General features: G+C 36.4%; 1 protein-coding gene across 9 annotated transcripts in view; it reads left to right on the top strand.

Annotated features, from left to right (window-relative positions):
- Positions 1 to 22,601, top strand: part of KIAA1109 (KIAA1109 ortholog) — a 126,319-nt gene that overhangs the window by 62,607 nt on the left and 41,111 nt on the right. For 5 of the 9 annotated variants that reach the window (XM_042796301.1, XM_042796298.1, XM_042796300.1 and 2 more), the window contains exons 35-53: positions 231 to 428; positions 1,227 to 1,438; positions 1,786 to 1,937; positions 2,288 to 2,438; positions 3,597 to 3,749; positions 5,032 to 5,272; positions 6,573 to 6,721; positions 8,527 to 8,746; positions 9,354 to 9,380; positions 9,651 to 9,809; positions 11,476 to 11,651; positions 12,181 to 12,356; positions 13,002 to 13,708; positions 14,904 to 15,143; positions 15,580 to 15,673; positions 17,152 to 17,202; positions 20,785 to 20,991; positions 21,134 to 21,372; positions 21,973 to 22,217. In XM_042796301.1, the coding sequence (XP_042652235.1) occupies positions 231 to 428; positions 1,227 to 1,438; positions 1,786 to 1,937; positions 2,288 to 2,438; positions 3,597 to 3,749; positions 5,032 to 5,272; positions 6,573 to 6,721; positions 8,527 to 8,746; positions 9,354 to 9,380; positions 9,651 to 9,809; positions 11,476 to 11,651; positions 12,181 to 12,356; positions 13,002 to 13,708; positions 14,904 to 15,143; positions 15,580 to 15,673; positions 17,152 to 17,202; positions 20,785 to 20,991; positions 21,134 to 21,372; positions 21,973 to 22,217 (3,797 nt within the window). The remainder of the gene's footprint in view (positions 1 to 230; positions 429 to 1,226; positions 1,439 to 1,785; positions 1,938 to 2,287; positions 2,439 to 3,596; positions 3,750 to 5,031; positions 5,273 to 6,572; positions 6,722 to 8,526; positions 8,747 to 9,353; positions 9,381 to 9,650; positions 9,810 to 11,475; positions 11,652 to 12,180; positions 12,357 to 13,001; positions 13,709 to 14,903; positions 15,144 to 15,579; positions 15,674 to 17,151; positions 17,203 to 20,784; positions 20,992 to 21,133; positions 21,373 to 21,972; positions 22,218 to 22,601) is intronic. The other 4 variants (XM_042796299.1, XM_042796296.1, XM_042796302.1 and 1 more) reach the window with 2 other exon arrangements.

The raw sequence follows: 22,601 nt of genomic DNA, 5'->3' as shown, positions 1-22,601 counted from the left end.
CATATTAACATAACAGGAGAAAGATTTTTCTTCCTCTTTCTATGCTTCTTTTTTTCTTGCTTATGCTTCAATTTACCTTTTTTCTTTTTTCCTTCTTTTGCCCCCAGCTCCTGTTTGAGTAATACTAATGGAGCAACACTCCTGAAACACTGTAAACTTCAGAAAGCTGGTTGAAGATGTAAAGTTTTTTTCATTTTGTAACAAAGTGGTAAATATGTTTGTTTTCACAGATATTGGAACTTGTGCAATAACAGCTATTCCTTTTGGGAAATCAAAAGTTCTTTTTACTTTGGAAGAGTTGGATGAGTTCGCTTTTGTGGATGAAACAGATCAACAAGCTGTTCCAGATGTAACTCGAATTGGTCCTAGTCAAGAGAAGTGGGGTTGGATAATGTTCGAGTGTGGAATTGAAAATTTAACTATTAAAGGTAAAACTTATGTAGGCTTTATATTATTTTGTTTTATGAAACTGGTAACAATTCTGTTGTTAGGTCTTCTAGTTTAGCAATTATTTGGTTAGAAATTGCTGAATATAGGTGATACTAAATAGTATATATCTATTGTAAATTAATTAGATCACATAGTAGATTATACAATAAAGGAACTTTCAGTAATCGATACTACTTATAATAGTGTATGAAACAATTTCATATAAACTGGTTTCAGTAGTTTCTGAACTTAAAATAAAGGTGGAAATTGATACTTTCACTGGTCACTTAAATTCTGACCTTGCAATCATACCCACAGTAAGTGTCTGCATATAGGTCCAGAGTTTTGCTTTGGGAGAAGAAAGCTAGCTTCAAAAAGAAGGAAAAAAACAAAAAACAAAACAAAAAACAAACAAACAAAAAACCAAACCAAAACAAACAAACAAAAAAAAACAACCAAAAAAAAAAAACAAAAAAAAAAAAACCCACAACAACGAAACAGTGGGTATGTATTTTCTGTCATCCAAGTTACTCTTTTCAGGGAATAGTGTTTAAAAACAGTCTTCATGTGAGTACTCATCATCTACTTGGAACAAACTACCAGAAGCTCTACAACTAACTGTTAAGTTGTTGTATAAAAAATGTGGTGATAAATTGTTGTATGTAATGTTAACACATCTTGTTTAACCAAAATCATATGTATTTGTCCTCTTAAGTGCAGATCTTTTCTATGGGACTTAACTTACAGATGTTCATGCACAGCATACATTTACAGTCTTGGTATGTGTGCTTTTATAGGAGGAAGACAATCTGGAGCAGTATTGTATAATACATTTGGAGTCATGGGTAAATCAAGAGATACGGAGAGAGGTGGATTGCTTGCATCAAATAACTCTTCAGATTCTCCAACTGGTAGTGGCTATAATACTGATGTGTCTGATGATAACCTTCCTTGTGATAGAATAAGTCCCTCTTCAGATATTAATGGAAATTCAGTTTCAGATGAGCAGGTACGTACATACTATGTACAAATGATTGGTGGTTGGTTTGTCTTTTTTTTTTTTTTTTTTTTTTTTTTTTATGTGATTAACATTCTTAAAAAAACAACAATTTAACAGATATCGTCTTGTGCCAACTGCATTCATATTGTCTACTTGCAGGCTAAATTTTCGGCTTTCTGTGAGATCTCTTGGTATTGCCTTGGCAGAGCTGGTGGACATTATTAGTTTATTTTTTTTGCCTAAATGCATATGAAGCTATTTCTTATGATCAGTACACAGTATGGTATGTTAGTGCCTTTTGGTGTAATCAGTTTGGAAAACAATTTCACTTTTGATTTTGTGTTTCCTTTTTTAAGGATGAAGGGGTTGAATCTGATGATCTAAAAAAAGACATACCCTTGATGCCTCCTCCCCCTGACTCTTGCAGCATGAAATTAACAATCAAAGAAATTTGGTTTAGTTTTGCAGCCCCTACCAATGTGCGCTCTCCAGCCCATATATTTTCAAGGTATAGTTTTACCAAATTTAAGGAAAATGACAATTCTACTTTGTTAAATTGCAGTTGTATTTGGTAGATTCTGAGTGTAATTTCAATAATATTTGAATAATTTTTGGAAATTTAAAATTTTGGATTTTACATGTCATATTCTAACTACTAAGAAGAAAAATTAGCTCTATCCCAGCTGAAACCAGGACAGACAGTTTTCATTTTCTGGGCCATAAGTTGGCATTTTTTGCTTTGTAACTTTATTCTGTCATATTCCACCTATTTGAATGGCATTCTTAATAGCATTAGAAAATTTTGCTAGTTGCTGCTGCTGAATGTGAATACCTGATTCTTTTTCTTTTTCTCAATAGGCAGCTGAACCTCCTGAGTACTGCGACGCCTGCAGTTGGTGCTTGGCTTGTTCCCATTGATCAAGTGAAATCATCATTAAATAAACTAGAAACTGAGGGAACCCTGCGAATTTGTGCTGTTATGGGTTGCATTATGACAGAAGCTTTAGAGGTAAATGACCTTCATAATATCAGTAGGTATATTAGAACAGAGTCGTGTAATATGTAATGATATATATTTGTTTGGGATTCTGGATATTTTCACTGACAAACTTACAGCACTTCTTAGGAGCCTTTACTTCCAGAATCGGTTACAAGAGCTCACTACCTGTGCTTTCTGTACACAATGTAAATTTCAGTGGAAAAACGTTTCAGCTGTTACTAGTAAAAAGCTCTCATGTCTCTTACGGGAGTGCATAACCAGGTAAAATTATTGGAGATTCTGTCTTTTGAAAGGGAAGAATAAGAAATATGACTGTAGCTTCTGGTATTTTTTTCTGAAATACCAAAGTGTGCTGAATTATAAAATATTCAGGGTATCTTTCAGGGAAAAATGTGAATTTCTGTGCTGCTGCATTGTACCGAATCATTGGGTTAATTGGACCTGTTTGTTAGTGGAAGGGAGGACAAGCATAGTGAGGGTGAAAAATTCTAGAAAGAAAGGCAAAATAGACACATTTTTTGTTGAAAACTAGGATAGGTAGAGCTTTTGTGACAAATTGGGTGTTTCTGCGGTTTGCTAAGGAGCTTTCTTGTGTGTAGGCACTTTTCTGCTGTTCGTTTACTTGGCACCATCTAGTGGGGAGATTTTTGAGGTGATACCCGTTGTGGAGAATCCTGTCTTTCATTGTAACACTCATGAGCTTAGTATCAGGCTAGTTTTCTGCTGTACTCAAAAAACATTCTTAGCAGCAGCCTCATATTGCTTCCTCTCTTCTTCTTTCTTTTCCTAACATTTCCTTCCTATTTCTTTTTCTAGCATTAAACCAAATTAGAAAAGTGCTTGTTTTTTCTTTAACTAGGAATAAACAGTTGCTTTGAAAATCTCAGCTAAGTATGCATATATGTCTGATAGTCCAGAAGTGAATTTACAAAGTCTGTGATTCGAATCCAGCCTTCTGTTTTATTGCTTCATATAAATAAATATCAGGTATGATTTTCCATATACAGTATTTAAAATAAGGTAGGTATTCATGTGGCAAATCTTTGTTACAGAATTTCAAAATAGGGATAGAAGTTTGTGATATCATAGGTGAAACATTGTAGTTCATGCATGTGTTCTGTTTATAAATATGTTCATATGTGAAAAATCATTTATATTTTAATCTAGAATAAAAGTGTGCACTTTCCTCTGAGAAGCAAGTACAACAGGCTTACCAAAGTGGCTCGTTTCTTGCAAGAAAATCCTTCTTGTTTACTGTGTAATATATTGCACCATTACCTTCATCAAGCAAATTACTCCATCATTGAGGATGCCACCATGGTGAGTTACCCTGTAAAAATGGAAATTACTACGGGTGTTAGTTGCAAATGTACCAATTCTAATGTCTTAACTTAGGTAACAGTTTAGGGAAAGTTAACAAACAAGAACATATAACCCAAACTCATATATATCCTTAAATTGATAAGTAGATATGTCTTCTCTCGTTTCATTTTCTTTTAGATCTGGCTGGTTTTGTTGTGGCCTGTGTATATGCATAATTTTTATCAAACTATTTTATTAGTAAATACATGGGAAATCATAAACAAAAAATGCATGTCCTTAAATCGTTAATGGCCTTTTTATCGCTTATCTTTTTCCTTGAAGATAACAGCAAAGTAGTAAAAATTTGTGTCCGTAGTTTTAAAACTGAATTAATCTCAATTATTAAGGCAAGTGCATGCACTGATTGGCTTATTCCAAATTATTTTCTCAGAACTAGTTTTCACGTCTTTTAGAAATACTTGGATAATTCAGGCAGATAAATAAAAGAGCTAGTTTTGTAGAAACTTTAAGGCTTAAGAATCAAATCTTTTTCTTGGTAGCTTTAGAATGTAAATGCCTGGATTGTAGTGGTAAATAATTGTTTGAACAAACATATTAGGCATAAGGAGGAGTGTTTGTTCCTGATTTTGTCATTTTCATGATCCAGTTCCATGGCTGTCAATGTATTCAGCTGAGAGCCCAGTGATCAGGAATAGCACAATTCATGGCAGAAATAGCACAGTTTGATTGGTAATCAAAATAAAAGTAGTTGTTGGGTTTTTGGTTTTGGATTTTTTTGTTGTTGTTTGTTTGTTTTGGGTTTGGATGTTTTTTTAGCACCATTCAGTGATATAATCAATCCCTATTTTTTGCTTTAAGTTTATGTTTTTAAAATACTGCTTACCAACAATGGAAGAAACCTCATATTTTTCATTTCAGTTCTGTTTCTACAGTCAATCTAGTGCAGTTGTGAATTTTAGTCCATAGTTCAGAGCCTTGTAATTACTTAAGTACTTTTAGTTTCATACTCAATAAGCCTGTTTGCTGTTGTTTATTTTTGGTCCCTTGGGCTAGATCCTCGAGTCATGTAGATGAATGTATTTACTGTGTTCAGTGAAGCTGTACTTCTTATCTGTTAGCACTATGGCTTCTTACATCTGAATGGACGTTGTGTGTGATGCCAGGATGTTTCTGTCATAAGCCTCTTGAGCACAAAGGGAGTTCTGACCTCCCACCTCAGCAACCTCCCACTTTAAAATCCTGTGATATGCATTTTTATTTTTTTTTCTTTTTTTTTAAGAGTGATGGCCTGCCTGCCTTAGTAACCTTAAAGAAAGGTCTAGTTGCCTTAGCAAGGCAATGGATGAAGTTCATTGTGGTGACCCCAGCCTTTAAAGGAGTCAGCTTACACAGACCAACTCAGCCAGTGAAACTGCAGACAAATGCCTGCCATGAGCATGAGGATGGACTTGGATTAGACAACGGAGGGGGTCTTCAGAGTGACACAAGTGCAGATGGGGCAGAGTTTGAATTTGATGCAGGTATTTTTCTGTTCTGCTGTCTCTATAAAAATTCAGAGGGACTGGTAGCTCCTCTTGTATCTTCTTTAGTTTTAATGCTTGAATACATTATATTGTTCTTTTTTAGAATCATCAAGCTTCTTTTTTAGCATCATCTTCATTTTGAAGCTGATGCTGACGATTGTAGTATTATAATTACTCATTTGGGGAAAGGCAAAATAGGAGACTTTTTTCACATGTGTTGTCTTGTTATTTACTGCACAAAATACATCAACTGAATTATTTGCTAGCTTGGAATCAGGAGTTTGTGCAGCTTCTGACCTTGGTTGAGATTTGTAACATGCAATTCTATGACCTCTCCTAGGGAAAACTTCAGATTTACCTTATTTGTTTTTTTGTGAAGACTTTTTTTTTTCATTATTTTTACTACTTTGTATGTGGTAGATTTCTGTTGCCAGTTTACACATTGCCAATTTCATATAAGCTACTGATTTCGCTTTGTACTTGGTATAGAGCTGACTTAAGTAAGAATCACAGAAAGGAAGAGCATAAATAAATATATGTTGTTGGAGCACTCTTTTTTGCTGTTTTGAGTCGACTTAGTTATTTTGGTTTGGAACATCTATGTACAAGGCTACTGTTCTCAAGAATACAATATTTATGTTTTTCTTTTCTCACGGAACAATTACATCACATCGAGGAAAAAATAATTTAAAAAAATCAGGAGAATTTTCTTTTAGTTAAAAGCCAGGCAGCAGTTATCAGCTTAAAGAGAACAAAACCAAAGGTGTTTGTGTGTGAAACTTACATGTAATGATTTTTGCCCCCTCTAAAACACCTGCTTTGATTAAGCAGAAAAAGCCCATTAGAACCGGGGAAATATTTTTTTTTTTTTTTCCCCCTGTGTATATTATTCTATTTTTCACCAAGAATTTTGGAAGTGGCAATATTGCTGCCTTATACATTTACTTCTAGATGGAATTCATGGAAATATAAGCATCTTAATTAAAAAAATGATCAGCCATATCAGAGTCAGCAAAAGAAAGTGAAACTTGGAAATTTTCCTTTGTATCTATAGCACAGAGCAACACTTGTATGACATTAGGAAGACAGAAAGATTTGTGCTTGGATTATTACACAAAATCCAGTAGGCCCATATCTGAGGTTTTCTTACTTGTCTTAAAATTACCTAGACAGCTGTGTGTAGGTGTGTGGCAGAATTTGGAAGTTCATGACTGCTTGTAAATAAATGTACCTAATGACAGCTAATCTTGGTTGCCTATATATATACAAATGAGAAAAATTGTTTGCTTGGTTGCAGCTACTGTCAGTGAGCATACAATGCTCTTAGAAGGAACAGCTAATCGCCCTCCACCCGCTGGTGGCTCTTCTGGGCCTGTAACTGGTGCTGAGATCATGAGGAAATTATCCAAGACTCACACACACAGTGATTCTGTTCTGAAAATAAAGGTAAGCTTCTAGAGCTGTGCACAAGGGTAAAGTTAGTTTGTAGCTGACCTGTTCAGAATCAATTCCTCAGTCTGCAGATGAAGCAATACTTGTCTAAAAAGTAACTATAACACATGGAAGGTATGCTCCTTACATTATAAAAGTGATGCCTGATCAGTTGGCCTGTATTCTACATCTGTACTTTATTGATTTTCTTGGCAATTAGAGCCACACTTAAAAATAATATATATGTGCATCATTTAAGGATGTACGTTAACTTTTATGGCTTTTCATCTGTTTATGGAAGCAGAAATGAGGATTTAACTATCTTTATACAAAATCTAAAATTGACAAAGCTCTCCGGTAACTTGTAGTAAAATCAATGTGTTTTTTTTATTCCAGAAGCTGTTCAGAAAACTGCAAGGTCTTATTTCTATCTCTACTCTCTAAATAGAAAGAGCCTATGAATGTTTACGGGTTTTGGGGGTTGTTTTTTTGTTTTAAGTAGCTTGTTTTCTGTATGTATGTTAGGCAGCTTGGTGTCTTGTACTGATCCTTTTCAGCTGTGTTTTTTCACAGAATGATTGAGATTGAAAAGGACCTCTGTAGGTCATCTTGTCCAAACCCCTGCTCAAGCAGGGCCACCGAGCCAGTTGCCCGGGGTTATGTCCAGATGGCTTTTGAAATATCTCCAAGATTGGACATTCCACAGCCTGTGACAGTGCTCAGTCACCCTCACAATAAAAAAATGTTTCCTGATGTTCAGGATGGAACTCCTGTGCTTCAGTTTGTGCCCATTCCCTCTTGCCCTGTCACTCAGCACCACTGGGAAGGGCCTGGATCCATTGCTTTTGCCTCCTCCCTTTGGATATTTACATACATTTGTAAGATCCCTCCTGAACTTTCTCTCCTCCAGTCTGAACAGTCCCAGCTCTCTCAACCTTTCCTCATAAGTGAGATGCTCCAGGCCCTTAATTATTTTAGTGGCCCTTTGTTGGACTCTCCCCAGTATTTCTCTCTTGTACTGGGGAGCCCATAACTGGGCACAGTGCTCCAGGTGTGGCCTCACCACTGCTGAGCTGGGGCGTAGGATCACCTCCCCACAATTTGCTGGTGACTTACTGCCTAGTGCAGCCTAGCAAGGGCATGCTGCTGCCTCATATTCAACCTGGTGTCCACCAGGACCCCACAGGTCCTTTTATGCAAAGCTGCTTTCCATCTGGTCAGATCCCACCATATGCTGGTGCATTTGTCCCATATCTAGCAGATAGTCACCCGCTACTGCCACTTATTGCTCCCTCCTGGTGGTCTTGCATGGTTTAGGGTTAAGTGGCCCAGATGCTTTGAAGGACATCTGGCTCTTCTGTTTTGAGGGCAGAGAAACCTGTTTCAGTTTTAAGCCTTTAGTTGGACCAGGAGTCTTCCTCTTGGTGCCAGAAGTCCGCAGCTTCTGTTCTTCACTTTCCCCTTATACTAGGGATGGAAGGGTTATATAAATGAAGCTTATATTCAGAGGTACATGCTGTTCCTTCTGCAAACTTGCTTTGGGTGAATTCTACACATTTGAAGTTCCACTAGTTACTTGTTTGGCTTTGTAAACTGTATTTACATGTAAAATTACTTTAATGCCTGAGAATTCAATAGTACATTTATGCACAATACATGTATGGTGAATAACCTGCCCCAAGTGAAGTCCTACTTGTTGAAAAGTTTGCAGGAATGAGAATTTTAACATTATTGTATTCAGATCTCATATTCAGACCAAATGTTGCTTCATTTTTGCAGTTTACACAATATTTCATTTATTTCTTTGGTTTCTTCATAAGGGTATACATCCGTATCACTCCTTAAGTTACACTAGTGGAGATACAGCTACAGATTCACCAGTGCACGTTGGCCGTTCTGGAATGGCAGTCAAAGAAAGTCCAAGAAAAGAGAGTCTGCTCAGCTATCTTACTGGGAGTTTTCCTAGCCTGCATAATCTTTTGGAAGGGACTCCTCAAAGAAGTACAACTGCAGTTAAAAGTAGTTCTTTAACAAGAACAGGTATGATGTAGCTTAAGTAAACTGGAGGGAGGGGAAGGAAGGATTGATTTTTGTATTAACAATTTAGAAAAGGGACTATATTTTCATTATGAGTTATCATATATGTTTACAATCCCACCCCCTCCTCCTTTCCCCCAAATAAGAACCATAGTTTTTAATAGCAGTTCCTAGACATCGCTGCACTGTACCATTTCCTAGAAGCAAACAGCGGTTCCACCAGCTTGGAAAAAGAAATTACAACTAACAAAATAAATAAAATATTTTCTTTTTACTTGGTCTTACTACTTTTCAGTGTAATACATAATTATCTGAGCCTTTTTGAATGAATAAGGAAATGAAGTGATCATTCTGTATTTGTCATTTTTTCTTGACCTTGTAAGTAGCTCAAAAAGTAGACTAAAACTAATGTTCCATTAACTTTGTGTATAATAATTGGCAGATTTTTAGTCATGGTCTATTGAAAAAATGTGGTTTGTAGAAGCTTGAAATTCATACCTTTAATTTTTTCTGCTCTATACTATTGTTCAGAGTGCATTGTTATAATTTATTTAAAGAAAGCTAAGTTTGATACTGCATTTTCTCTGAAACCTCTCTCCTTTGCTGTCAGGGAGTAAAATGTTATTCAGAAGAAAAGGTATTTTTGGTTTCTTAATGACTTCTTTCCTCTAATTAATTGTAGAGATTAACAAATGCAAAGACGCTTAGTGCAACATCCATTAGTGTCATAGTATAACTTCTGTGATAGCACCTGCAGTGCTGCTTGACACATACTTTACTGGAAAAAACCTTGAGGATTAGGTTTGCTTTTATAGTATATAGGTATTGTCAGTAAAATTATGCTGCATTCCTGGTTTTTGCTGACTTTGGTATAACAAATGCTAAAGCTTCTGATTTATCTGTATAGGAAATACTGTGGCCACAGACATGTTATCTGAACATCCTTTGCTGTCTGAACCATCTTCTGTGAGTTTCTATAACTGGATGTCAAATGCTGTGGGCAACAGAGGAAGTGTAGTACAAGAAAGTCCAGCCACCAAATCTGGACACAATAGTCTTCCAACAGGTATTGCTAATTACAGCTTACAGAATTTAAGAGATGATTTTGAGTTGGCTGTTCCTGTGTTTACCACATTCTTTCTGAATGTAATTGAGCAAGTGACTTCAGTTCAACAGACATAAATCTTACTTGTGGGACTTCTCAGCAAACCAGAAAATGAACAAATGTGATTTAAGCAAAACGGTTGTCTTCATTTCCCTCACCTTGCCTCCAAAAATCTAGCTTTTTCTTACAATCGGAACTGTAAATATACCTTCTAAAACCATGTATACCTGCCAGAAGTTAAGCTATAAAATGATCATCAATTGCTGAGTTCCTTGGATTTTGTTAGCTACTTTTAATCTGATTTCCATACGCTGTTTTTGTAATGAACATTTTGTAGGTTGGAATCCTTGCTCTTTCTCAGTTCAATTTCTGGACTAAACATAAACACGTGTTTTGAGAGTAATGTTGTTCAGGGATGAGAAGTGAGGGAATGGAGAAAAGAAAATAAGCATTACTGAAAGTCATAAGTGTATTAAAGAAACAGATATGTAACAACTTATTGCAGCTTATTATTCTTGTAAGTCTGTCATCATTCATAATTCTCAAATATGTGTATCTTTATGTTTCACTAACACTGAAATTTTGTTTTTTCTATTAACAGTCTTTCAGTTGTAATATATTAATCTTAGGCAGTAATAAGTGGATTTAATTGGGTTTTAATATTGAACAAGTAGTCTGATTCTACAAAACATATTTGTGCTGTACCTACTGCTTAACTGGTGTGGCTCCTCTGTAAACTGGTATGCCTTTCTCTGCAAAATCATAGGGTAAAAGTATAGCTTTCAATTTTTCTTGTCTTTTTGTTTTGTTTTCCAGAAAAAACTGTACTTTTTCCTACTGGAACTGTAAGAGTTTGTTCACAAGCTCACGTTCCTGTAATTAAGACTCAGTGATTTTAACTTGGACACATTTGTATCCAAACCATTTTTCTGTGGAGGCGTGTAGTTGGGGCTCTCTGAGTGCTGTAAGGTTGAGTTTTGAAGAATCAGGATTAATTTACATTGGCAGAGCAATTCTGTTCCATGGAGTTTGGGTCCAGTCCAGACTCGATATGCAGGCGATTGAGCATTGCTCTGCCCTTGTGCTGCAAGTCTTGATTGTTTGTGAATAGAGAAACTGCAGGGAAGTGGCTGTCCATAGTCATTTTTACGAAGAGCATATTTGTCTAGACACTAATCTATAGAGATCTAATTAATGGATCTTGCATTGGGAGTGAAAACCCAGAAGCTTATAGCACATTGAAAGTTCAAAGATTATCCACAGTTGCAGATACTTGCTTTTTTCATGGTATAGGCTACTCAGCCTATAAACTATTTAAGTTTAAACGGGAGTTAAGTACCCTACAGAATGCAATACAGACAGAAGGCCTTGAGAAGGAGGGAAAAAAAAAGGAAATATTTTTGTGCTCTCCATATATGAGCTGGACTATCTCTGTGACCTGCTTCAGCAATATCAGACTGTTTCTTTATCCTTAATGCCACTCTTGTGAGGTTATAGACCTGACTAGGGCTTCAACTTTCTCCATGTTTGTCATGTGTTTCTATACGGTTAATCTTGCTGAATTAATAGAGTTGGTGGTGTTAAAAATTGCTGTAGTGTTAGTGTTCCATGGGTATTTATTTTTCAGGTGTGGCACCCAATCTTCCTACTATACCCTCTGCTTCAGACTTCAACACAGTTTTGTCTAGTGACCAGAACACCCTGGATGGCACACACTCACAGCACAGCACCAGTCAGGATGACATTGCAGGTGTGGAAGAGGGTAATCAGGGCTTTCCTGCTGTCCAGCTAGCAGATGCACAGGTAGGTGTGCTTTGCTGATGTATTTTGGAGTTCTTTGGAGGAAAAAACTAGTTATTAAAAAAAAAAACCTTACAACAATGAAAATGTTATCCTGTTTTTGCACACATTTCTTATGCATTCCTATGCAAAGATGAAAGGCTCAAGAAACCTCTGAGGTGTCCCATATCAAACTTTATGAATGGTGATTAATAGAGCATTGCTTTATCACTTCAAAGAACATATTGGAGCATTTATGAGGTTAACCTAGTTCTCCAGAGTACTTTCTACTGAGAGGTACATGTAGAAACCTTGCTCCCATAGCTTGGCATTCAGTGCTAGCTTGCTGTGTAGTCAATCTTTTTACTCAAGAAGTCCATAAAGCTTCTCCCTTCTATACCCCTTCTTTCTGTTTTACAGCACTGTCAGTAAAACTTCATGCTGTACATTATGTAGCTGACACTGTTAAATACTCTAGATCATCAAATGATGGAGTAAGAATATAGGAATAATCTAGACAATTAGTAGTAAATCAGTGGGTTTTGTTTTGTAGGTTGTTTTCAAACCTCTTCTAAGTTACACAGGAATTCAGTCTCAGGATGCAATGCCACTCTGCTACAGAATGTACTTCGGAGAGTACCTTTCATTCTCAGGAACTTTGGACTGCCTAAGAGCAGATATAGTAGATTCAGATACAGCAAAGGAAAGAAAAAGCAAGCGAGCTCGGAGGTATGTTGGGAGAGATTTGAAAATGTGTATATTGGTTAAAGAACAGAAATTTTCATGTTTAATGTTTTTCACATGAAGACATAGAATTCCAAAGCACTTGCACAGAATAAGGAGCAGTCCTTCACTCTTTTATCTGTTTTGTTTTCCTGTTGGAATTTCTTTTTTTTTTTTTTTTTTTTGTTATTGTTAATTATTCCTATGGAACGGTTTGGAAATTTTAAGTGTTTTAATTTCAGCTACTTTTGAAAACTGGAGATTGGGGAAGGGAAAGCTAGTGGGAATAATAGTAGGGGAAATTGAGAGGCTCCTAAATGCTGTTTGGTAATTAATCTTGTAAATGAGGATGTTACTTTTGATGTAAATGCTGAATCTTGCCCCCTGCCCTCTCAATGATTTTGGGCAAAGATTTAGGTTATGATGGAAAGGTGGCATGACAAACTGAGTTACATAGAACTGAATCATTACTGTGTTAGCAGCATGCAGTATGAAAGTTGATTTTTTTATATTGAGAACTATGGTAAGAAGGTAGTATCCTAATGGGTGTAAAAGGTTGCATTCAGTAAATTAGATGTACCACTGTGTAAAAATGTATTTGACTCCTGTAAAAAGAAACCGAGTAGTAACATGTACCTTTCCTTTCCTTAGGCAAGGAGCTGTCAATCTTCCTCCTCTTGAATTCAAACCAGCTTTGATGTTAGAAACTTTCAGTATTAGTGCTGTTGTAATGGAGAAATCCATGTGCACACCTCACAACTCCGCCAATGCCCTTTCTTTTCACGACTTGAATAAACGCTATTATAATACTTTTCACTGTAATTTTACAATTTCTTGCCAGTCCATAAGCCAACACGTAGATATGGCACTGGTTCGTCTCATTCATCAGTTCAGTACCATGATTGATGATATCAAAGCCACGCAGACAGACATCAAGCTTAGCAGATACACAGCTGGATCAGCCTCTCCGACACCTACTTTTAAAACCCGCAAACACAGAGACTTCCGCTCTTCTGATTTCAGCCGAAGCTCTCGAGGAAGTCTTAACGGAGGGAACAGAGTGAACAACACCAAGAACAAACGAACAAACAATGAGAACAATAAAAAGGAGTCTAGAAACAAGAATTCCTTGGGGAGGTCAGAAAGAAGAACTTCTAAAGTATCCAGGAAAGGTTCAAAAGATGTAGTTGACCACATGACTATTCATATGGATGACTCTGACTCTATTACTGTGTCGGAACAGAGCGAACCTTCTGCTGAGTGCTGGCAAAATATGTATAAGCTATTGAACTTCTATTCACTCATTTCTGATCCAACCGGGATTTTAGAAAAGTCTTCTGAAACTTTTGGGCCAACAGGTAAACTAGTTAATGAATCCAAATACTTGAGAGTGTGTGCTTTTTGCTCAAGTGTGGTTTTTTTAAAGCTTCATCATCAGGCAGTTTTTGAAGGTTGCCCACCCCATCCAACTTTGGTCTGAGGGGCAAGTGGTGAGGATGCGGAGGCAGCTTGTAATTAGTTCACCAAGATGGTGTACAAAAAAAAAAATATTTAAAAATATATGTTAAAATGTTAACTTTTTTGTCTAATTGTGTACAGAGTGGATTGAGTTTGTTCCTCTCCAGGTATTATTTTGTTCTCAGTTGACTAATGGAAATGCTGTATATTATCGTTCTGTGAAATAATGTAAGCTCATACATAAGTGATCCTGAGGGAGGTAATTTCTGCCCTGGGAATGACTGAATAAAAAAATAACCTGTGAACCTAATTTTGAGAGGGTAAAAGGTGAAATGCTGATTTCGATGAAGTCCAGCAAAGATTACAGGTATTTGAGCCATAATTTCACCCAAAACTTTGAGATCTGGGGTGATTATTGCTCTCTATCTCTAATGTATTTCAGCACAGCAGAGTAAATTTGAGAGCTGAATTAGTATCATTCTGTTTGTTGGTGTACTTAGGTTGCTGTAAATATGCAGGGGATGGTATAGCTACTAGTTACGCCTATTTTCTTCAGACTTCTTTTAGCTAAAGAATGAGAAACTGATAAAGTGTCAAATGAGAGCTTCTGTTAAACAGAAGGCAGTATCTTTCATGCACAGAATATCATATCCACAGCTATAATATCTGCACAAAATGTGAATCTTTCGTTGTTTTTGTGGTCTCAGTGTTGAAAAGGAAACCTTGCACATCCAAAACTAAATTATAAGAACCTTTGTCTGTGAAATGATCAAAAAAGAAACAGGACAATTGGAAACTGTCGGAGCATTTTTATTGTATAACAATAAAATCTCAAATATGAATATTTATATAGCATGCATAAGAATATATCTGTGAATAATAATGAAATCGCATCACTCGTTATTGTCCTCACTGTGTCTTGGATTTGGTACAGATGCAATGTTATTAGAGTGGAATAAGTGAGGCGCAGATAATTTGCCTGAAGAGTTTGCTTGTGCAAGATATATGATCCTTGGTTTCAAACACAAATATAAATCAGATATGCCAAAGATTCCTTGTAAAGTGTCCTTACATAACTCATTTGTATTTTTGTAGGTGTTCGAAGCCCAACTGAACCAGCTTGTAGAGTGGTGTTTGAGAATGAACAGGATAATGGCCGGGACACGCAGAGGAAGCGCAGCCTGGTGACTTCGGAGCCACAGCATGTGACTCTCATCGTCTTTGGAATAGGTATGGTGAACAGAACCCACCTGGAGGCAGACATCGGCGGTCTCACAATGGAATCTGAACTGAAGAGAATTCATGGCAGCTTCACCCTGAAAGAAAAAATGAAAGGTGGGGTAAGCTAAAACGTACTCTAACTAAATTCAGTGGCAGCTTTACATGTTTACATGTGTGCGCATACCTCCACTAGTGCGTCTGTATATGTGTGTGGAATAGGTTTTGTTTGTAAACAGATGTACATAATGTCTGTGTGTGGATAGCATAACATTCAACACATTCTTTTAAAAACTATCACTAGGATGCTGAAGGATTTTAAAGGGGTACAAGATTTTCAGGAAATGCTGTGAAGGAGATTTTTTTTTTTAGAACACAGTCATTCTTTTAATTTTCAAAAGCTTTCATCTTGTCACAGTGTAAATTTGATATTACTTAATGTGACTACTAAAATTTTTAGTTATTTTCCTGCCACTATATATTTGAAAGCAGTAGGCACATGTGGAAGTACTTTACTGAACAAAATGCTGTTAAGTATCTTTTTTTCTTAAAGATGTACTACATCAAAAGATGACTGAGACATGTGCCACTGCTCACATAGGAGGTGTCAATATCGTCCTGCTGGAGGGAATTACCCCAAATATTCAGTAAGTATGAAGCCTGACAATTTAAAATTGTTCAAGTGCATTGAAGTGGTATCAGTTGTGTGACAATAAAGGTATGTAGCTTAATATGGAGAAAGCATTAGTGGTATGTTTTTAGGTAGAATCTGAGACGTCGTAGAGTTTGGTGGCAACCACGCCGCTGTTGCAAAATTGGGCTTGAGTTCAACTTGTAAAACTAATTGCATGTGCCCATTGACAGGAGGCTTTTCTATGAAAGGCATACCTGAGAAAGCTGAGAAGGAATACAGTGAAGTAGTAGATTTGTCTAGGGCACACATTCTCACAAGTCTTGAACATAGTTCGTTGACTATAAATATTCCTGTTCCTTTCCATTTCTAGTAAAAGATATTACTAAGTTCAGAACTGACTGTAGGATCACAGTGTAAATGGGTGACTTGAATGAAAAATTGTAGGTGACAGGTCCTTTCATAAAAAGAAAGAAATGAAATTTCATGTAAGCAGAGCTTTCTGCACTAATTTTATTCCATGGGGTGTACACATTGTGGTAGTTTCTCTTAAGCTTCTAATTGCCTTTTGAAGCTTATAGGTTCCATTAAAACCATTCAAGATTTTTAGGAGGCATTTAACCCACTGATGCTGATTATTCCCATTTAAGGTCTATGTTGTTTCCTTAATAGATATCTTTTTGAACTCCCATGATGCAGATTTCCTTGTGTTATTTTTACAGTTCTAATATCTGTTCTCCAGCCTTTACATAATTGATACAACTTGGAAAGGGCTAGAAGGGAGAATCACTTTTTGTGCATGAACACCTTGAATGATTTGCTCAGCATCCACATTGTTACTTTTTTTTGCCAGGTTCACAAACTCAGAAAGAGCATGCATTATTCTTCTTTGTTTCTAGCTGAACTTCTTTCTGTTTGAGTTGCGAAACAGCAGTTGGAACCAGAACTCTTTGTAATGTAGACCACCCTCGTGCAGTTTGAGTGGTAGCTGGGTAACCCTCAGTATGTGATTTAGAATATTAATGTTGTGGAAAAGGGGCTAAATAATGTGACTTGAGTTTCTCTCATCTTTTAATTCCTATTTAGTTTGGAAGATGCTATATAGAACCTAAAATATGTAGAATTTTGCTGATGTCCCCAGCTAAATTGCTTCTGATAAGCATGTTGCAGAGGGATAAATAGAAGTTCTAATCCAATGGACACGTTGGGTTTCTGAAGACAGCTGAGGTTATTCAGGTCTGGTTTACGTCGTAATCTGACTGAGTTTCCATATAGGGAGGGTACAAAAGGAAAGGGGGAAAAATAGTGATAAATCTTCAACAACAACAGCATCAGCAAACAGCAATTCCTAACAAAAGCAAAACCTTCAACTTGGTAAATTTGAAAATAAATGTCATATTGTGGGTTACAAGTAATTAACTGACTAATTTTGCATGAATGTTTATTCTTTATTTGCTTTGTTTTTCTTGCTTTCTCTTCAATCTTCATCTGTAGACTGGAGGATTTTCCTACATCTCCTACAAGCACAGCCAAACAAGAGTTTCTGTATGTCATATTATTATGTTTAATAGTCTTGCAATTAACTCTGTGTCGTGTAGCTAATGGCTGCATTCCTACTGTGTGTGACTGTGTAGGCAGATGTTGCTTGAATACATTTTAGTTTAACATCTAATATTACCTAGGTACGCTTTTAACGTAGCCTGCTAAATATCTGTCAAAAAATCCCTTGTAAATTTTAAAAATCTAGCTTTAGGGGCAGGTATTACATTATACAGTCACTACTGTAATGCTAGAATGGTTTCACTGGCTTTGCAGTTCTTTAGATCTGCTTCTATGCTTATTTTAATGAGGTAAAGTAAGGCTGATAAATGTAAAGGAGCAGACAGGTTAGATTTGCTTTGAACTTGGTAAGGAACTGCTGTTCTTGGAGTGATAGTACCTGTTGTGATATCAGCATGAATTAGGACCATTCCTTTTGTCTTTATTTACCTCTGTGCAGGGTTTAATTACTAGGTGTGCTGACCAGGTTATGCTAACACAAAATGTTTTCCTTGAAACTATGCCTTTGCATCTACTGCTAGAGAAGGTGACTCTCTTCATGTCCCCCAGATCCCTATGTGTGAATGTACGTCTTTTCTCTCACAGTAGATGCAATGTTTCCTTTCTAGTTGCTTCCTTACTTCCTGATGTTAAAGTCCAGAGGGTCTCACTGGAGTAGTGGTCAGGGTAGGAAATGGTGCACTGGCAGCCTAGAAGCCCTGTTACACAATGATGCTGCGATACTCTGAGGAGAAAAGTTATATAGCCAAAAATTGTAAAGCTCTTCTTTTATTTTTTTTTTTCTCTTTATTTTTCTCAAAGCAGTTTTCTGAGCATGGGTTTCTTTTCCTGCTTTAGACCACTGGTACTTATCTTTTAGAAGAACTTAGTACAACTGCAGTTTGTTACAACACTTGTGTATATTCAGTGTTGGAATAATAGAGTATTAACTTTAAAATGTCCTTATAGATGGTAGCTCTGGAAGGAGAGGCGATGGACTGTAAAACTGCAAGTAATATAATGAAAATATTCAGGTTTTTTGTTCTGCTATGTCTGGTAGCAACATGAAACCAGCAAAAGAAAGTACTTTTTTGCATAGTGTATCACTGAACAGTTGAATTCGTTGCCATCTGATGTGGTCAACAAAAGTATAAATGATTAAAAAGATTGGACAAATCCAGGTAGGATAGGTCTGGTGGTGAGTCATGGACACAATACGGCCTCTGGCTCAAAAAGTAAACCCCTAATGGCTGGAATTAATCACAGGATCACTTTATTCCCTAAATATCTGATACTGCCCAAATTTTCATCTGACTTGGTATGGTAGTTTGTGTGTCTGTTACTGGCCTCCTGCTGTCTTCTTTCCCCCTCCTTTTTCTAACATTCCCAAAAATCTGTTAGGTTGAGTGGTGGCCTTATAGCCAGTTGTGTAGTGGGACCAAGACGTTTTCCACAAGTTTGTCTGGAAAGTCCATCATTATGGACTTGATGCAAGAACATAGAATTTATTTCTGAATGCATTACTGCTATATAACTGAAATGTTGATTAATGATTTGAATAATATTCAGCCAGACCTGTTATAGGTATATCACCATAGGTAAGCAAACTGCAGATATATAGTGCACAATGCTCATTCCGAATAAACTTATAGTCACACTTTTAGTCCAAATAGACTTACAGTCTACATATCATTCTGTCATGGAATTAGGCTTTTTGTGGACCAGACAGGTGACAGTGAAATTAATTGATTCAATGAGATGTGGAAATACCTTAGCAGAGAAGCACAATTAATCTCGCTGAAATCTGATTCTCCTGTGATGGCTATATTGGTATGATTTTTTTTTTTTTTTTTTTTTTTTTTTTTTAATTAAGGAAGTGCTTAAAATGGGATGAATTTCCATGTTCAGATTTGATTGTAAATTCAGTACCGACTTCAACTACATTTACTTTTAACTTCTACACAAGGATAGGTTAAGATGAGGCTGTCTGTCTGATACAAGGCAGGAAGAGATCCTGCAACTTCACTTAAGTTGAAAGTTGTTCTTGTCATGTTTGAATAGCTAATGTAGCAGTATTTCGTTTTATAGATGGGGGAAAGAATGTATTCTTGAGTGGCTTCACAATAGTTCAGTCAGAACGGTAGCAGGAAGAGAATAAGAAATAAGCAAACATCAACAGAGAAATAATCATGTCTCTTTTAGAGGTTGATTAAAATAAGTCTGCCCTTTCCTTAGTAATGTTTATTTGTGTAATTTTTTTCTGAAAATACTTGTGAATTAAGATTTGTTTCCTCCTTCATATATGTATAAATTCTTCAAACGTTTTGAAATACTTTCTACTTGACGGTCTACCCTTAAAAATTAATCCATAATGGCTTTAGGTCATGTGTAGCTGTTGTGTAGCTATGAAAATCTGAAAATGTTTCTAGAGCTTCAGTAAACCTAATCTGCTCTTGATAGACCTGTGGTTGCATTACAGTGCTGTGCATTTCTTCATTATAAGCAGAAGGATGATTTTGAAATTTCCACACCTGTGATGCTTTTGGACTAGCTGGTATTTTAGCATCAGAATAAGGAGCCCTGTGTTAGGCCTTCACAAAAGAAACATTACTTAGGGAGTAGCATTCATAGAATATTGTAAATTTCACCATGAAACCACACTGTCTATAGAACTATTCAAATCATGATACAAAAATTATTTCAGGTATGCTCCTTAAAATTTAGTATTTGAGAAACTCATTGAACGTTGCAATTTTATAGATTCTATTTTTCAGACATTTTAGCTCATGTACTGCATCTTCTCAACTATATGTCTTTCTCTTTGAGGCTGTAATGTTCTGTGCTGGCTACCTAATATACTTCCATTGGGTAACCCTCCAGTCATTGACCTTTGATGAGAAACATTAATGTGTTACCCATGTATCTTTTTTAATGGGAGCTTAGTGAATTCTGATATGACAGAATTTTATTTTGACATCAAAAACTATCAGCTTTGTGCAGTTGTATTTTTATCTTGTCTAACCATTGGGAACCATATCCTCCTTAACATTAAAATAAAGTTTAGACTTCATGTTTTAGAATAATATGTGTCAATTAAGCATTGGTATTAATTCACAAGCCCATTTATCACTTGCTTTGTATTTATTGCTGAGTATTTCTTCCACTGGCCTTTTTGGATGCTAAAATCAGATTTTACTAAGTCTCCTTATAAAAAGGATGATTCAAGATTATTCCTGAGAAGGAGCTGAAATTGAAGGCTCTTATTTGTTTCCATGTGTGCAAATTTGTCTGTGTATGTGCAGCCTAGTGTCTATAAACTCAAATGATCTTACATTATACAAGAGTAACAGTTTAACAGGTATTTTGGCAACGCATGATTTGTACTTCTATTAAATGTAGTGTAGTTGTTTGTGGCATGTAGTGCATCTATGTGTGTAAAGTGAAAGAAAAAGGAATGTGTATGTAGCTGATAAATAAAATGACTTACGAATACTTTAAAAATCAGCTAACACTTAAAAACCCATTTTAACATAAAATTGTAACTGTTCAGAAAGACCTGCAAATAAGCCCTATTTCCTTTTTTGTTAGAACTGTCGTGAAATGCAGTATTGCCAAATCCCAGGCCCTGTATAGTGCGCAGAGAGGGTTGAAAACAAACAACGCTGCTGTGGTCAAAGTCGGAGCCATCAGCATCAATATTCCTCAGCACCCTGCCACGCTGCACAGCATGATGGTGCGCAGTTCCCACCAGCTCTCCAAGCAGATTTCAGATCTTATCAGGCAACCATCAACCGCGTAAGTGCTGCTTGCATGGCGCTTCCAAATGCTGCCAGTTGCCATCCAGTGATGAGCTTGTGCTTCTCTGAACATATCTGGGAGTGTTGAGCTAGTCATATACCGTCAAAAAGCATTTTCTGATCTTTCTTTTGGTAAATAGGCCTCAGCCTACTAAAGAAGATGTTGCGACTCCCTTGCCCTCTGAAAAGACTCCAACAAGTATTAATCAAACACCTGTTGAAACAAATGAATTTCCACAGCTGCCAGAAGGCTTAGAAAAGAAGCCTATAGTTCTTAAATTCAGTGCCATGATAGATGGTATAGCTATTGGAGCAGCACTCTTGCCCTCTCTAAAGGCGGAATACAAGATGGGAAGAATGAGGAGTCATGGAATGACAGGTAACAGTTCTCTGAAACTTTAAAAACCTGATGGCTTTTAGTTTGACCTTGCTAGAAGCATCCAAGAGGACTCAATACTTCTGCTGAATTACTGCCAGAGCTTTGAATCTGTTGCTATCAGCTTATTTTTTTTTAATGTGGACTTCAATCAGACAGGGCCATGTAAAAAAATCTACACTCTTGTTGTTATACACGGTTGTCAGAGGCAGAATACAACAGCAGATGAAGACATGTATACATTCATATATAGCTTCCTCCCAGGAATCTTCCTTCTGACTGCTAAAATCAGTTTATGATCCTTGATTAATTAAATTCTGATTCGTATGGCTACTTGAGAATACTTTTATAGACCCTCAGTCCAGATGAGGTACTTTGTAAGACCCCCTTCTCCATCTAACTGCAGTGAAGTCTTCATTTTCTTTAACAATTAAGAAAATCCAGAATCATGTGGTAGATATTTATAGCTTTAGAGGTCTGTGCACGTCAGTAAAGTTTTAAAGATTCTTTTTTTTTTAATTCCAAAAGCGTTCTTAAATTTAAGGATAAATAAAATATTATTTTGCCAGTTCATAGGTTTTCTTTCTCCATCTTCTTTTACAGGTGCCCAAACTAGATTTAATTTTGAGCTTCCAAGTCACAGATTGCGCTTCACTTCAAAAGTCTCTGCCACTGATATGTCAACCATTCCTCCTTCAGCAAGTCTCAACCTTCCTCCTGTCACTATGTCAGGCAAATATATCATGGAAGAACATGATACTTACTCAGACCAAATTTGGAGCATAGATGAACTACCTGCTAAGCAAGGCTATTATCTACAGGGGAACTACTTACGTTGTGTGGCTGAAGTAAGTGTTGAAGACGGTGTAGTCATCTTTGATAACTTGTTATTTCCATTCTGTTACATTTCTGTATGTTCATCTCCATATTATTTTAATAACCTGCCTACTCCAGAACTCTCAGATTTACGGGTTGATCTAAATAGAGCATTTGTAATTGTGTGACATTGAAATAGAACTTTCTCAGTCCTTAGTTTGATGAGCAGCCAACACATTAAGCAATCAAGACAACTGTATCGGAGGATTTTGAATATGTTACTTTGTGCAAATAAATAAGGAAGATACGCTTAGAAACTTTTTTGAATTACAATATTTCTCATCAGTGAAGTAGACAAAAGTATACTATGCTGATGATTCAAATAAAATTAATTTTAAACTGAAAGCTTATGCTAA

Source organism: Tyto alba, unplaced genomic scaffold, assembly GCF_018691265.1.
Source record: "Tyto alba isolate M040663 unplaced genomic scaffold, T.alba_DEE_v4.0 Super-Scaffold_23, whole genome shotgun sequence".
Classification (NCBI taxonomy): Eukaryota; Metazoa; Chordata; class Aves; order Strigiformes; family Tytonidae; genus Tyto; species Tyto alba.
The sequence above is the reverse complement of the archived record's forward strand: the minus strand, read 5'-3'. Positions and strand labels throughout refer to the sequence as shown.